The following is a 15703-nucleotide window of genomic DNA, read 5'->3' as shown; positions in this document are numbered from 1 at the left end:
CCTTAGGATAACTGCTAAATATAATACCTGTGGCTAAAGAAAAAATTAATATGACTACCCAAACATTCAAACTTCCTGGGAATTATAATAATAATTAACATTTATTGGGGCACCTGGGTAGCTCAGTCTGTTGAGCATATGACTCTTGGTTTCTGCTCAAATTATGATCTCAGGGTCCTGATCAGCAGGGTCCCAAGCGTGATTTGGATTCTCCACCTCTGTTTCTTCCCCTACCTGTGTGCACATATGTGCATGTATGCTCTCTCTCTCTCTCAAATAAATAAATAAAATATTTAAAAAATAATTACCACTTATCAAATGTTCACCAAATACCAGGCACTGTGGTACATATTCAAACTCATTTGATGCTATTAACAACCCTATAAAATAATTATCAAGTTTTGCATATAAAAAAGCATATGAGACCTAAGTGACTTGTGTGAGGTCACATAGCTACCTGGCGGTAAACATAGAAACATAGCCAATCCCATCTGTCCCAACCCCACACAGTCTCCCTAAACATTATTTAAAAGGTTAAAGACAGATAGCAGACAGGCAAAAATGCAGCAAAAATGACAGAAACTGGAATAAGATCCTCACACAAACAAAAATTTTCACAAATCAGGAAGAAAAAGAGGAGGGATGTGTACACCGTGCTCTTGGGATATAACTGGCAAACAACTTGTAGGCATTGATTCTAATGTAATAATCAGATAAGTGCCCAAAGATCTATGTAAAAGGATGTTCATTGCACAGTTACTTACACTGGTTTAAGAAAAAAAGAAAAAAGGAAGGAAGGAAGGAAGGAAAAAAGGAATGGGAAGGAGAATGAGAAATTCAAAATCTAAAAATAAAGCTTTGATTCAGGAAGTTATTTTACATATTCATTTCCCAGTGTTATTGAGATATAATTGATATACAATACTGTGCAAGTTTAGGGTATGGACTTACATTTATTGTGAAATGCTAATCATAAGAAGTTTAGTGAACATCCATCTCATAAGAAAGAAAGGAAAAAAGAGAAAGAAAGAGAAGAAAGAAAGAAAATATTTTTTTCCTTGTGATGAGAACTCTCATTTCTTCACAACTTCCCTCCACACCACACAGCAGTGTCTGTCAGCTACAGTCACCGTGCTGTCCATGACATCCTCAGTGCTTATTTATCTTATACCTGGAATTTTGTGCCTTCTACCCCGCTTCCTTCAATTCCCTGTCCCCCTATCAGTAAGTTATGATGTATCCTTTTACATAATAGAAATATCATATTGACTTATAGATGAACGATGATGTGAAAATATCTAAGTAATATATTATGTGAAATATAGTGAAACAGTACGTAAGAAACTAAGCCATTTTATTTTTTGAAGATTTATTTGAGAAAGAAAAAGAGAGATAGCAAGGAAGAGGGGCAGATGGAGAGAGAGAATCTCAAGCAGACTCATAATTGAGTGAGAACCCCAATGTGTGGTTCTATCTTACGACCTGGAGATCATGACCTGAGCCAAAATCAAGAGTTGGATGCTTAACCAGCTGAGCTACTCAGGTGCTCCAAAATTAACCCATTTAAAAATCTAACTTTGGCTATTCTACATTGCCAGGGGTGATTAACAAGATGTTCATGATTACCTGGGTGCATGATTGTAGATACATTTTTTTTTTAATTTCTGTTTTGTGTTTTTTTCTTTCCTTTATTATCCATTTTTAACAGTAAATAAGCATTGTTTTTGTAGTAAGGAAACTATTTTTAATTGTAATCAAATTAAAAAGAAATTTTAATGGTACTGGAAAGACAGTGAAGGTTTTGAGGCACTAAAATTAAACCATGTTATGAATTGAGACCTGGAGTCCCATCTAGAGAAACTAGAGAAAACAAAGATATCTTTCTAGCAAACATTTAGGCCACTCATGCCCAGAGGTAAACAGACACAAGAGATCAGCTTTCCAATTTCTTGTAAATGTAATGAGTGTATTAACATGATGCTCATTCAAGCATCCCAGCAGCTCCACTTGACAAATTATTTAATATATTTCCACGGGGTTTCTCCATGTGTATAATGTAGTTTTGCCCACAGGGTTGTTATAAAGATTAAATGAGCTCATTCATGACTTATTCGAAAGCATTTATTTCTTGAGCATCTACTATGTGACAGGTGCTGCTCTGGGTTCCAGAAAGGGAATGCTGAATGAGGCAATAAGCCTCTTTTCACAGGAAGTTTCCATTTGAGGGGAAGAGACAAAGTAGCAATTAAACTGGAAGACAGCAGGATAAGTATTATAATGAATAGAAAACACCATCATGTGCTGTGACTGAAGATCACCTCTGAGGAGAGGAACATGAAAGTGCAAACCTGAATGATAGAGGAGCCGGCCCCTCAAAGATCTGAGAAACAAGCAATTGAGGCAGAAAGAACAGCAAACAAGGCACATACGTGCTTTGGCTGAACTGTCATCACCATTAGTAGTGGGAGCATCATTCATAACAGTGAAAATAACAGACGTTTTTACACATCTAACATTTCTTCAAATTTCTTCATAAACAGCTTTCATCACCTCAGGTTTTAATAAATTCCAGCCAGTCACATGCCTACTTAAAGCAAATTTCATCCTTCCTCCTGCAGACCTTGCCGTCTGCAAAAACTTCTTCCTGCAGAAAGTTCTACAGACATTTCTTTTTTTTTTTTTAATAAATTTATTTTTTATTCTGCAGACATTTCAGCGGGATATTCTTTACCTCTGCGATGGCTAACATTGTATTTCTAGCTTAAGTGTTAACCACCGTGCCACATCTGCTGCTCCCGAAGAGCTGACGAACACTGACAGATGCAGGAAGAAATAAAAACTTCCTTTCATTTCCTTAATAAAACCAATGGGAACCATGGCTGGCAACTTTCTCAACCATGAGCCTAGATTGCAAAGGTTATTTTTCTTCTTTCTGCCAAAGAGAGAAATATATGTGCTTTGATGACTTCTAACAGATTGCAGATGGGTTAACAGTTGCTTTTTTTTTTTTTTTTTTTTTAATTTTCACTTTGGAAGTGATATGAGGGAGCCTAAGAAAGGGGGAAGCTTGACAAGGCTGGGAGTGTGCTTTGGAGCCAGAAGTAATGTCCTTGAAATCAGGTGCCAGGCGAATAACGTCAGAGCAAACCAGAGGGGTTGCCAACCTGGCCTGCAGGTTGGCTGGATGCCATCCTACTGCTGACCGTGTCTAAGATATTATCCAAAGTGAAGATGATGCTACTGTCCTGCTTCCAGGCAGTGTGGCTAAGAGAATGGCCTCTACAATCAGGCAAACCTAAATGAGGTCTGACTCTGAAAGTGACAAATGGCGACCTTGGCTGAGTTACTTGAGATCACAGAAGAGGCTATCAGAGTACCTTCCTCATAGGGCTGATGTGAAGATGAAATGAGAGGAGCAAGTGAGCACACAACACAGTGCCTGGTATGTAACCAGTCCTCAGTAAACGTCAGCAGTTATCAGAAAGGCAATTGCTCTCCACGCTCCATAGTGGGGATGGGACTTGTGTTGATCTATCTGCGTTGGTACTGAATCTCCTTTGTGGCCACACAGGTGTAGATTATGGGTGTGGTCTGTGGCATGGGATAGGAGAAGGCTTTCCAAAAATCCATGTTTCTGATGCTACTCAGTTATTTATTTATTTCTTATTTTTATAGATCAATCTCTCTATTTTTATGTAAATGCAAGTTAGTTAATGTATAGTGTAGTATTGGTTTCAGGAGAATTTAGTGATTCATCACTTACATATAACACCCATGCTCATCACAACAAATGCCCCCCACCTTAATCCCCATTATGATTTAGTCCATCCACTCCCCTCCAACAACCCTCAGTTTGTTCTCTGTATTTAGGAGTCTTTTACGGTTTACCACTCAGTCATTTATATTCATCTCATGCTGAGTACCTGTCAAGTCTACATGACAGTTAAACACAATCTCTACTCTCCCTGAACCCCTGACACCACTCCTCACTCTCCACAAGCTACCTTGTCTTCTACTGAGTTGAGAATGTCAAGTCACTTCATTAACTTCCATCTTCTCCAACCTCAAAAGATTTCTGTGTTTTTCTGTATTTTTTGCTACTTTCCCTTCTTTTCCTCCCACCCAAGAACAAACATTTCTCTTACTTCCTGAATCGAATCCCTGCTGTTGTTTTCCTAGTTGAATACTGCCTCATCCAGAACCTTCTTTCATCAGCCAGCATCTCTCTTCTTCTTATGCTCAATGTCTCAATCTTCAATGTTTCTTGAAAGACCTTTTGGTTCTTATTTATCGTTTACAAAATTTCTGCTTTTCTAAAACCAAATTACTTTTCCTCTTCAAATCTCCTTTTTCTGACTTCTGATCTTCCTCCAGCTGTTAATGATATATGTTTTCCACCGAACCACGACCAACTTCAAAGTCACTTTTAAACCTTCTGCTTCCCCAACACCATCCATTGGCCCATCTGAAACGTTTCTCATATCCGGCACTTCATTCTTCCTCCCACACTAGGACCTTGGTTCAGACCCACTGACAGACGCCCATTTGAAGGAGGCACATTAGAAGTCACTCGTGGTCCTCCTACTTCTCTCCCATCTCTCCACCACCCAAATATTACACTGTCATGTTAATCATCCTCTAACCCATTTACAACCTTGTCAGTATCTTCTTACATATCTGCAAAGGCACCTCTTGCCTTATAAATAAAGTTCAAATTCTCTTTTCTAGTGTTTAAGGTTCTCCATGGTCAGGAAGCAGATACCTTTCTAGTTTTGTTGCTACTTATTTGTCTTCAGATAGTCTGAACTTCACCCAACTCTTCCCCACAATCTCCATGCTTTCCTGCCATTGTCTACAATCATTCTCATCCTATAACCCAGCTATTCTAGTCATCCTTCAAAACTCAGTGACATATCGCATCCTCCATGAAGCCTTCACCAAGAGAAAAATGGAGTTCGTCTCTCTTTGGTGAGTAAGAAATGAGGGTGCTTGAAATAGACTTAGGGAGAGGAAGAAAAGCTGACCCTTTAAAATATGTTACCTTTACTTTTTAAAAAAGATTATTTATTTATTTATTCATGACATAGAGAGAGAGACACAGAGAGAGGCAGAGACACAGGCAAGGGGAGAAGCAGGCTCCCTGCAGGGAGCCCGATGTGGGACTCAATCCCAAGACCCCAGGATCTCGACCTGAGCCAAAGGCAGACACTCAACTACTGAGCCACCCAGGCATCCCAAAATGTGTTACCTTTAAGTTGTAAAAATCAGAACTATTTTCTGGCTTTAGTTCTATATTTATGCTTTCTTTTTGTATGGTATTATTATATATGATTTAAATTCCAGTTGGTTTTTCTTACATTTTGGAAAACTGGGAGCATCCATGATTGAGAGCCTGATTTTACTACTCCCAGCATTTTGCCACCCTCTGTCCTTCCTTTGCTGCTTGGGACATTCTAGTTTTGGGTTAGCTGTGATTTGTAACATCCTCAAGAATAAGAGTTACTTGTCTTAGATCTTTCCTCAGAGTGACTGTTAGACTATTTTCTGAGGAAGATATGTGTTAGGAACCTTGAGCTAATAAAATGTAAGTGACCACCCATGAAGAAAAAGTACAAACTAGGAGAAACAAGGTGATGGCACATGCTTTGGGAGTCATACTCAACTTGAAGAGTCTGAAGCAAAAAAGTAAGCTTTTTGCTTATGTCTTGGCTTTGTTTTCCTCCAGTCTGGAGCCCCAGGTCTGGAGCTCACTGACCATCTTTAAGAGAAGACCCTGTTAATTGTTCCGAGCCATAGGAGCTGATGTGTCAACAGAGACATTGGGGCACCAGTCCCTACGTGAAGCTTCCTTTCATTTGTGGCTCTCATTCTCTATATAATCTGGGACACTTTGCTGTCATTGCGAATTTGCTTAGGTGAGCCATGATGTTTCTGAGTTTTGCCCTTGAGACTATTTCCTCTTTGCTCCACCCACACTCCCATCAGCTTTCAGGAACCTCAGACCCCTTGCACAAATACACACACACATTTGCATGGACACATGTACAGATTCACTACAGTCTACCTAAGCTAACTACCTGGGTATACTATGGACATTAATTTTCATCTCTTAGTAAATATAATTCTTGAAAAAGCCTGCCATCGTTCTTTGGCTGGTAAAATGATTGTATCTCAGAGCTCTCCTACTAGGAATCTTGACTTCCTGCAGCGTTAATATAAATCAATCAATATACGAGCCCCTGCTAAGTGCTTCATATTGTATCCTGCCCAGTGCCTAAACATCTTTTGATATAATCTCCACCCACAAGGAGTTAAAAATCTAGTTGAGTAAATGAGGCAAAACTGCTAAAAATCTTTGATGGCAAAATCTAGTAATGATAAAAACATCAAGTTCAGTTCTCCTAGAGAACTAGAGCTAATTGTGAAAGCTGTTTTTGCAACTTGAAATCAGGAAGTCACAAAATTGTAATCTTCTCAAAAGGTAAGGTTGATTTGGCAACCTAACAAAACTTAAAATGCTCATACCCTTTGACATAAATTCTAGGAATTTATCAAACAGGTATATTTAGACTACTATACAAAATTACCTATACAGAAGTTTCACTATTACTTTACTAAATGAAAATAAAGGAAATAAATCTGACTCCATCAACTGGGGACTAATTAGAATAAATTACAGAGTATTCAAACAACAGAATCCTATGCAGCCTAATGGCTGCAAAAATGAAGTAAATTTAAGTAGTTAAATGCACCCTCATATAGATATAAGCTCTTTCTATATGTGATCTCATTAATTTTAATTTAATTTTAAAGATTTTATTTATTTATTCATGAGAGACACAGAGAAAGAGGCAGAGACATAGGCAGAGGGAGAAGTTCCCTGCTAGGAGCCTGATGCAGGACTTGATCACAGGACCCCAGGATCATGACCTGAGCCGAAAGCAGATGCTCGACCAATTTGCCACCCAGATGCCCCTATTTGTGATCTCATTTAATGTTTGTGACAATCCTGTGAGAGAAGTTTTGGTATAATCTCCCTCAAATGTAAAACTAACGCTCTGAGATGTTAAGTGATTTGCCCAAGGTCACACAGCTAGTAAGTGGTGAAAGAGGATTCAGCTGAGCTTGTCTCCCTCCAGAGGCAGTACTACCAACAGTAGTTAACCTAAGAAGTAGAAGAGAGCCCAGAAGGAGGGGGTAGGTGGGAAAGGGGACTTTGGCTTTGGTACCGTTTGAAATTTTCCACCAGGCACATATAATAACTTGGTAATTAAAAAGTTAATTTTTAAAAGGCATGCTGGCTGTCTTCATTTCATTTCTGTTTGCCAGTTATCACACAGGAAAAAATGTGAGAACAAGATAACGAAATTAACACTTTTAGTTCCACATGACAAAAAAATTTTTCTTATTTGTAAGAATTTAAAAAATGCAGTTTTACGGTGAGTTCCCTATACAAGTAAGGTTGGATGCCTACCATTTGTACTGCACTGTTAAACATACCCCTTTTCAAATACAATATTTGTCTATAATATTATGTCAACCCTCAAAAGTGTCATAATATCAGATATCTTCAGGCTCTTCCAGTGTAAAATCATGTAGCCCTAATTTGATTCATTTGGTGTCTAAAATCTAATTAACCTCTTGTAGTCGTTGGGTAAAATTAGGAAGACCAGCAAAATCCCAGATTCCCTTGACAAGTCAAAAATGCTGAATGCCCCATGTCCCTCCTTCTATGATACTTCAATTCTAAACATTTCTTCCAATGTAAGTTTTAGTGTTCAAACTTCTATTCAAATAACTCTTACAATGTGTGATAACTACTTGTGTTGCATATACTCTCCTGACCAGATGAGGGTCTGATCAAGAGCAGCAATAGTGTTCTACTGATCTTTTGCTTCTGTAGCACCTAGCTCAGAGTTCTAGAATTATTTGCTGTATAAGGAATTGTGTGTGTCATGTTAGTTTTGCACCTTTTTATAATCCTTTTTCACGTATCTCAAACCAACTCCTACATATCAGACATTTTGCTCTAGGTCACTCTATAATACTCACCAATGGAAAAAAAGAGTCCTTTGTTTATTTTTTTTAAAAGATTTTATAAATAATTTATTTGAGAGACAGCACTGCGGTGGAAGGGAGGAGAGGGCCAGAGGGAGAAGCAGACTCCCAGCTGAGCAGGGAGCCCGATGTGGGACTCAATCCCAGGGCCCTGAGATCATGACCTGAGCTGAAGGCAGATGCTTAACTGCCTGAGCCACGCAGGCCCCCCCAAAAAGAGACTTTATTAATACATTTGGATAATAGCGGTTGGTATCGAGGTTGCAAGAAAAGTCAGGAAACTTGGTTAAATCAAAACAATCCTCACTCCTGGCACATAGACATGTAAAGTTTTCAAACGTTTTTACTTCATCATTATTTATTAATTATTCCTCACAAAAAAAGCTTCAGGGGAGGGCTTTCTATTTTCCTTCTCTTTGATGTTTGGGGAATGGTAACTTTATCCTAAAGACTTGCAGCCTTTCAGTTGAATTTATCCCAATGTTAATAAAACAACCCTTCTGGGGCACCTGGGTGGCTCAGTGGCTGAGCATCTGCCTTTAACCCGGGTTGTGATCCCAGGGTCCTGGGATCAAGTCCCACATCAGGCTCCCTTCAGGAAGCCTGCTTCTCCCTTCTCCCTCTGCCTATGTCTCTGCCTCCCTCTGTGTGTCTCTCATAAATAAATAAAAATCTTTTTTAAAAAAATCCTTCCACCTAACTCCTGCATTCCCAATTTGTTTGGAAATCATTATTTTTACTGCTACTAGAAGGTGAAATTTTTTTGTAATTTAAGTTTTATACACATACGTAATATTTAATATTTGATTAATAAATACTCTTGTGTATCCCAGGGCTCCTTTAGTGGAAGCCACCTGTCCTCTCCAATTTTCTTTCTATAGCAACTCACTCTCTCTCTGAAACACTGTGCCCTTCCTAACCCCCTCCTGGCCTGACCTGGCTACATTCTGTCTCTCAGGCTTTGAAGCACTAATACCACAGCAACACTGTTAACCTCTGAACGAAATGAGTAGAGAAGAGGACTAGAATTAGCACAGCCTAATTAATGTCCCTCCTCTCCTTTCCTCCAAAGTAGCTAACATATTAAGACCACCTAAAAACAGAATCAATGAATGATGTTTTCTGATCCTGTCCCATTTATGAATTAATTTATCCTATTACAGTGTAAGTTCTGACTGTCTATGCAGTGCACCTCTGTGAACTCCTTCAAGGTCCTGGACCAAGACAGAGAATAAGCAAGCAAGCAGACCAAAAGCTAGCTAAATAACCAACCTAACTAAAGAGAAGGCATAAGACACTGGGGAAACAGTCAAATAGTCCATGGTTCCTCCCTCAAGCGAGTTATAGTTTAGTAGAGAAGGCCACTTAGTGGCCTTATGTCATTGCTATGTCATAGCAATATGACAACTGCTAATTGCTGTTAATGTAGACAGGGATCATGAGCATCTACAGGTGAGACATCTGAATTAGAAAGATGACCAGTGGAAGTTGTCTAAAGGAGAGGGGTTTTTAGATTTTTCAACTTAGAACAAGTACTATGTTTTTATACCATTGGTACATATTTGGGTGTCTTTAAACTATGTGTAGCCTTATTTTGCATGTTTATGTTCTCTATGAATAAATCCTACTGAAATTTCCTTTCTTCCCCTCAGCACTATATTTTGAGATTTATCCACTTATTACATATAGCTCTAGTTCATATTTATCCAACTTGGCCAATGAACATTGGACCTGCTTCTATCCTTTGTGGCTTTGTGACTGTGGCTTTGTGACTGTCTGCTAAAAACAGACATTTTTAACTCTAATTTAGTTAAATTACCAATCTTTTATGGCTCATGCTTTTTGTGTTTACTGAAGAAATGTTTTTCAACTCTTAAGTTCATAAAGATATCCTCCCTTAAGTTTTTCTAAAAATTATAGTTTCCTTTACATATGTCTCTAGGCTCACTCTTCCATATCTGTAACGTTCCCCCCACCTGGCCCTTTGGGCTCCAGTCTACAAACTGGTCAGGTTCCTGAGCCAGAGTAGTTCTGGTTTAGATCCTGGTCAGAAGGGAATGTCCTCCTCTCTCAGTGGTTCACAGCCTCACAGCCTTTCTAAACACTGTACCTCCAGATGAAGGTGAAGCAATAGCTACTCAGTCTCACTGTTCTGGTTAGAGAGCTCCTGCAGGCCTCTGCCATGGAGCGCTGAGGTACCTCTGCTCCCGTCTGCCTGGGGGCTGCTCTCCTACTGCCCCTGCAGGTCAGATCCAGGGCACGCCCTTCTGATGCAGCCTCTTCATTGCTTCATATGTGTCTCTTGCTTGGATCTGTAGAGGTATGTGTCTTGCTTTGAAGACTTGCTGTTTCTTTTTGCTTTCTTTTTTTATATATATTCTTTACTATTTCTCTGTGTTTTGAGAAGAAATGGCATATCAAGGCATAAACTTATTGAACTGTGACTCCTTAATTCTCTTTCTGACAGATTGGAGGAAAGAGTAGCAAGTAACCACACAGCGAGAGATGTTGAAAGGGAGTGGTAGGTGATAGGAAGTATGTGGCATGCACAGAGACCAGAATGAGAAGGAGGGTTTTGGAAATGGGGAGCAGTTTGGTATGACAGTAACAAAGACGACCCGTGGGGGAGGGTAGCAGAAAACCCTGAGGACAGGTGCAGCAGGATCTGCCAGCCCAACAGTCACCCTGTCCCTAAAATCTCACAAAATACCTAAAGCACCAACACTGAAGAAGAGAGGAATATGAAAACAGAAAACGGGAGTATTATTCTATAGAAACATTACAGAGTTTACAACATGCTCATAGCATTTGAGTGAAGAACAGAGTGCTGGTGTTGTAAGTCTGTTCTAGAAACAAGAAAGCTGAGGCTTCGGGAATTTAAGTGATGTGCTAAAACTGAAACCCAAATTCTCTTCCACCTCATCCCTTGCTCTTTCCAGCGAGCACAATTCAGAGCATGTATATATGGCAAAAAACCTGCCAACCGTGAATGCATCTCAGATAAAGCAATACAATCAGAACCAATTTGAATAGAGGTAAATTTCTTTGGCAATCCTAGATTCCACTTTTACGTTCTTCTACTTGTCTCTCATTCTGGGCTCTGAACCTAAATTCATAAATAGTCCATTATACTTGTTTACCCTGTGATACAACAGACTGATAAGGTTCAATGTTGTAGCTACTCACCCAAATTTGCATTGTTACTAGAACAAAGGAAGTAACTTCCAAATGTGCAAGTTCTGAGTAATACCGGCCTACCGAGGATCTGCGTTTGAGGCAAAACTCCTTACCAGTGTTCCCTAAATCACATGACTTAAACATCCTTTTGCTCCTACATATAAGAATCAAACTGTCTTTGCAACAGTGAGGTTTTGAACTCATTTAACTCAATAACAAGCGTCTCAAATAAGAGGTCAGTATCTCCCTGTTAACAAAACTACTTAAAGTTTTATATCTAGCTCTACAATGATCACTCATTTACTCAACAAATATTCCAATTTAATAGGTTAATAATATCTATTATAAAGTAAAAATATTACTTAAGGATGCATACTAAAAAAAATGCCACCTTGATTAAATGACACCTATTCTGAAATTCAGTCACACAATAACTTGCTTACAAAACAGAATAATGAAGAAGACTAAGACAGACTAGTTATTTCAAGTGACAAAGGGGTAAACTTGACCTACTTTTCTGTATTTGTACTTCATTGTTCTTTCTATTCTCTTATATCAAGCCAAGTGCTACTTGAGTAATTACATAGTTCTTTCCTTTCTCAAAGGAGAGTTTAAATAACCTATTTCCCCAACTCTTACTATATCTAATACATCCCTAAAAACTTTTTTCTATAATTCTTACATCCCTGGGCAGGAGGAGGGGGAAGCTCTTAAAAACCTCATTTAATAAGATTTTCCATCTTCCTTTTCTTTTCTTTTTTTTTAGATTTTATTTATTTATTTATTTATTTATTTATTGAACGAGCTTTAGTGGGGGAGGGGCAGAGGGAGAGAGAATCTCAAGCAGGCTCTACACTGAGCATGGAGCCCAACGCAGAGCTCTATCTCACAACCCTGAGATCATGACTCAAGCTAAAATCAAGAGTTAGATGCTCAACCAATTGAGCCACTTAGATGTCCCGAAGTTTTGTCTTCTTAAGTCATAAAAGAGCAATTTGAAACTTTCCACTTCAAATAGGTCTTCTATCTAATTTCCAATCCAGTAGTGTAGAAAGGTGGCTTTATTTGAACTGTAAGTAGTGATCAGTCCTCCAAATTCTTAAAGAATAATAAATATTACATTGCTCTGTAATGATAGAAAAATCCAGTTCCTTTAAGCAAACTTAATCACTGCTGCTATTTTTCTCTGATATTGACAAACAGTAATTGAAACAAGAACCAAATTGGAGTTTGGCAAATGTATGCTTGTCACATAAATCATACTTGTTGCAAGTTTTTAAGAGCATACTGCAGACTTTGAAAATGCTTCACCTACATAGCTTTGAGTGGGGAACTAAGGAGTAAAAGTGGTGAACTGTGTTCTTTATTCTCACAGGTTTTCAGAGTGTGGGATATACAGACTCTTTCACTCTTACAAGTCTTCCATGACAGCCATGGAGGACCAGGAGACATGCAGATTTACTCTATGGTCTATGATTCCAATCATGGCATGCTTATTACAGGTAAGTGTACCCAATTCATGGCAGACAAAACTCATATCTAGACTTAACCTTTTTTTTTTTTTTTTAACTAGCACTTGAGCACTAACTAGAAGTAAAGCAAAAGGAGAAGGGGAATGTGTAAACTGTAACTCATCACAGTAGATATGTAATTCAGTTCCACTCCTGGTCTCTCCAGGGCTGGGTAGATAAAAATGTGTGATTGTACTTCTTTGAAAAGACCAGGTCAGTCCTCTAAGTTCTTAAGCCTAAGAAGATGGCTTGGGTAAAGCAAGGAGTGGGATGTGATGTGTTGCATTTAAGGCAAAGCCAGCTCTGTTTTGACTCTTGGGAGCTGGAATATGAACCATCTTTGAGGGGCTCCACCAGCATCAATGCCCCTTTTCTTCTGTGAGACAATTTAGCCCCATGCATTCTGGTAATGAGACAGTTAGTTAGAAGGTGCTAACCCTCTCTCCTGCCTTTGCTTCTAGACAGTAAAGTGGAGAGAGAGGATAGAGTCCCAAATGACAGATCCACAGTCCTGATGCCAACATATTTGTTACCTCCATTTATTGTTGCCTCTTGAAAACATGATTTCTAAAGACACAAAAGATCCTGCTAGGCATTTAGGTTAAATGCTGTTCATCTGCATGCCTTCAGGCTTTAGAAGAAAAATGAACAATGTTAACAATACTTCTTCCTTCTGGAACACCAGTCCAGGATGCATTTCCTAAGCATTTTCTCACTGACCACCTGTTCTGAGTTCCTGTGGGATTAATTAGGACTGGGAAATCAGTGCTATCTCTGCTAGTGGAGCATATAATTATTTTTAACTTTCCTTTTTTTTTTTCTGGATTAGGAGTAAACTAGCATTTTATGCTTGATAGATAATTTCCCACCCTGTAAAACAGAACTTAATCCTAGGTATAAGCACTCTTCTTCTATATAGCTCCTCCAAAAATAACATACTCATAACTGCAAGCATATTTTCTCCTAGTGCCCCCATTTGCATGTTGGTTTAGTGGGCTCAGCATTTCCAATCCATTTATCACCAGAGTTACTAAGGACTCGAGTATTAAGATAAAAGAAGAAGGAAAAGGAGGAGGTGAGGGAGGAGGAGGAGGAAGTAGTGAAGAAAGAGGAGGAACAGATAATCAAGATTTCTCCTCAATTTTAAATAATTCTGATAGTGCTTTGCTTACAAAATATACAGCTCCGTGTATCACTTACAATGATTGCAACCATCAATTTGATATCAGAATTGCATGAAGCTTATCTCCCATACTTCGTGCTTTGATTCCAAAGGAGCTGCCACAGTTATCTTCTAAACTGCAATGACAGCAGGACTGCATTCTGGAAATGCTTTGTAGAATATAGTATTGTTATTGTTACTGTTACTTGTATTATTCCTCTATTACAACAACTCCCTTTTGTAAAGTTCTTTTATGAAGTACTTTCATGTACTTTATTTCATTTGGCCTGCACAACTACCACAGGAAGTAGAAATTATTACTTATCCTATTTTTAAATGACAAACTAAATATTAAACAGTTCAACTGACTAGTAGGAAAATACCAGGTTTGGGGCACCTGGGTGGCTGTGTTGGTTAAGTGTCTGACTCTTGATTTCAGCTCAGGTTGCAATCTCAGGGTTGTGAGATTGAGCCCCATGTCAGGCTCTGTGCTTAGCATGGAGTCTACTTGGCATTCTCTCTTTCTCCCTCTGCCCCTCCACCCCTCCCTTGCTTGCTTGCTTGCTTTTTTCCTCTCTTCTCTCTTTTTCTCATAAAACAACAACAACAATAACAACAAAACTCCACTAGGTTAAAAGGTAGAACTGGGATTCCTTCCCAAAGCATCTGGCTCTTGAAACCACATTCTTTCTCTGTAACTGCATAGTTTCCATAGCAGTAGTATAACTAGCTAAAAATGTAGAGAATTACCACTGGTTCATAAGTGTATCTAGCTTTGTTGATGTCAGTTCTGATTAAAGCTAGTCACAATATGATGTTAGAGGATCTACCAGGAAGCTCCTAGTATTGGTTATCTGGCTACCATATTCCTCTCATATTTCCATATTAGAATATTTGAACTGAGGGATGCCTGCGTGGCTCAGTGGTTTAGCACCTGCCTTCTGCCCAGGGCATGATTCTGAAATCCCGGGATAGAGTCCCACATCGGGCTCCCCACATGGAGCCTGCTTCTCCCTCTGCCTGTGTCTCTGCCTCCGTGTCTCTCATGAATAAATAGGTAGAATCTTTAAAAAAAAAAAAAAAGAATATTTGAACTAAGAAATATCACCAGAAAAACCTTTTAAGTCCTTCTTTACATATGAATAGATTCTATCTTAAAATTTAAGCAGCCTCGGGAAAGTGCTTAGTAGCTCCTGGGGCATCATATTCTACAGGTGCAATTGGAAAGTCATGAGAAACTCAATACAAAGAGTTGACCTTTGATAATTTAATCTCCACATCAATAAAACAGAGAAGTTTCATTTTGTTTGATCTTTGAAATACTTAGAGATTCTTATTTATATTTCTAGACATTACACTGAAGCAGAATACATAGTTGATTTGAGAGTTAAATAACATTTGTAGTATTCCTGTAAAACCAAACCAGCACCCTTATGAAGATAAGGAATACCCACTCTTCATCTACTTCCCCATGTTGATTTAGAAATTAATCTTATTCAATATTGATGCTGCAAGCACTGGCTTGTAACTGTTCTCATTCATTGCATTGCATTCAATAAGACCATGTTTACAGACTGCTTTATCACTTGTTGGTCGGAAAAGTCTAACAATAAATTCTAATCGCTAAATGGAAGTTTAACCTGCAGCAGAAAGCTGACCATCACCCATCACTGTGATTACTATACACCAGATGGAGAGGTATGTGGCAATCACTCTTAAGAAGGAAAAATGCGGACTATATAAAAAAAAAAAAAAAAAGAAAAAGAAAAACAGGAATCACTGAAAAGAGAGATAT

The 15703-nt window shown here is 38.7% G+C and overlaps 1 protein-coding gene across 5 annotated transcripts in view; it reads left to right on the top strand.

Moving 5' to 3' along the window:
- The window catches only part of WDR64 (WD repeat domain 64), a 143680-nt gene that overhangs the window by 71712 nt on the left and 56265 nt on the right, over positions 1–15703 (top strand). For all 5 annotated transcript variants that reach the window (XR_012032903.1, XM_072830405.1, XM_072830403.1 and 2 more), the window contains one exon: positions 12611–12737. Coding sequence is in view for 4 of the 5 variants with exons in the window: in XM_072830405.1 (XP_072686506.1) it covers positions 12611–12737 (127 nt within the window). In the remaining variant the exon portion in view is untranslated. The remainder of the gene's footprint in view (positions 1–12610; positions 12738–15703) is intronic.

The sequence above is a fragment of the Canis lupus genome, chromosome 6, assembly GCF_048164855.1.
Source record: "Canis lupus baileyi chromosome 6, mCanLup2.hap1, whole genome shotgun sequence".
In the NCBI taxonomy this organism is placed as follows: domain Eukaryota; kingdom Metazoa; phylum Chordata; class Mammalia; order Carnivora; family Canidae; genus Canis; species Canis lupus.
The sequence above is the reverse complement of the archived record's forward strand: the minus strand, read 5'-3'. Positions and strand labels throughout refer to the sequence as shown.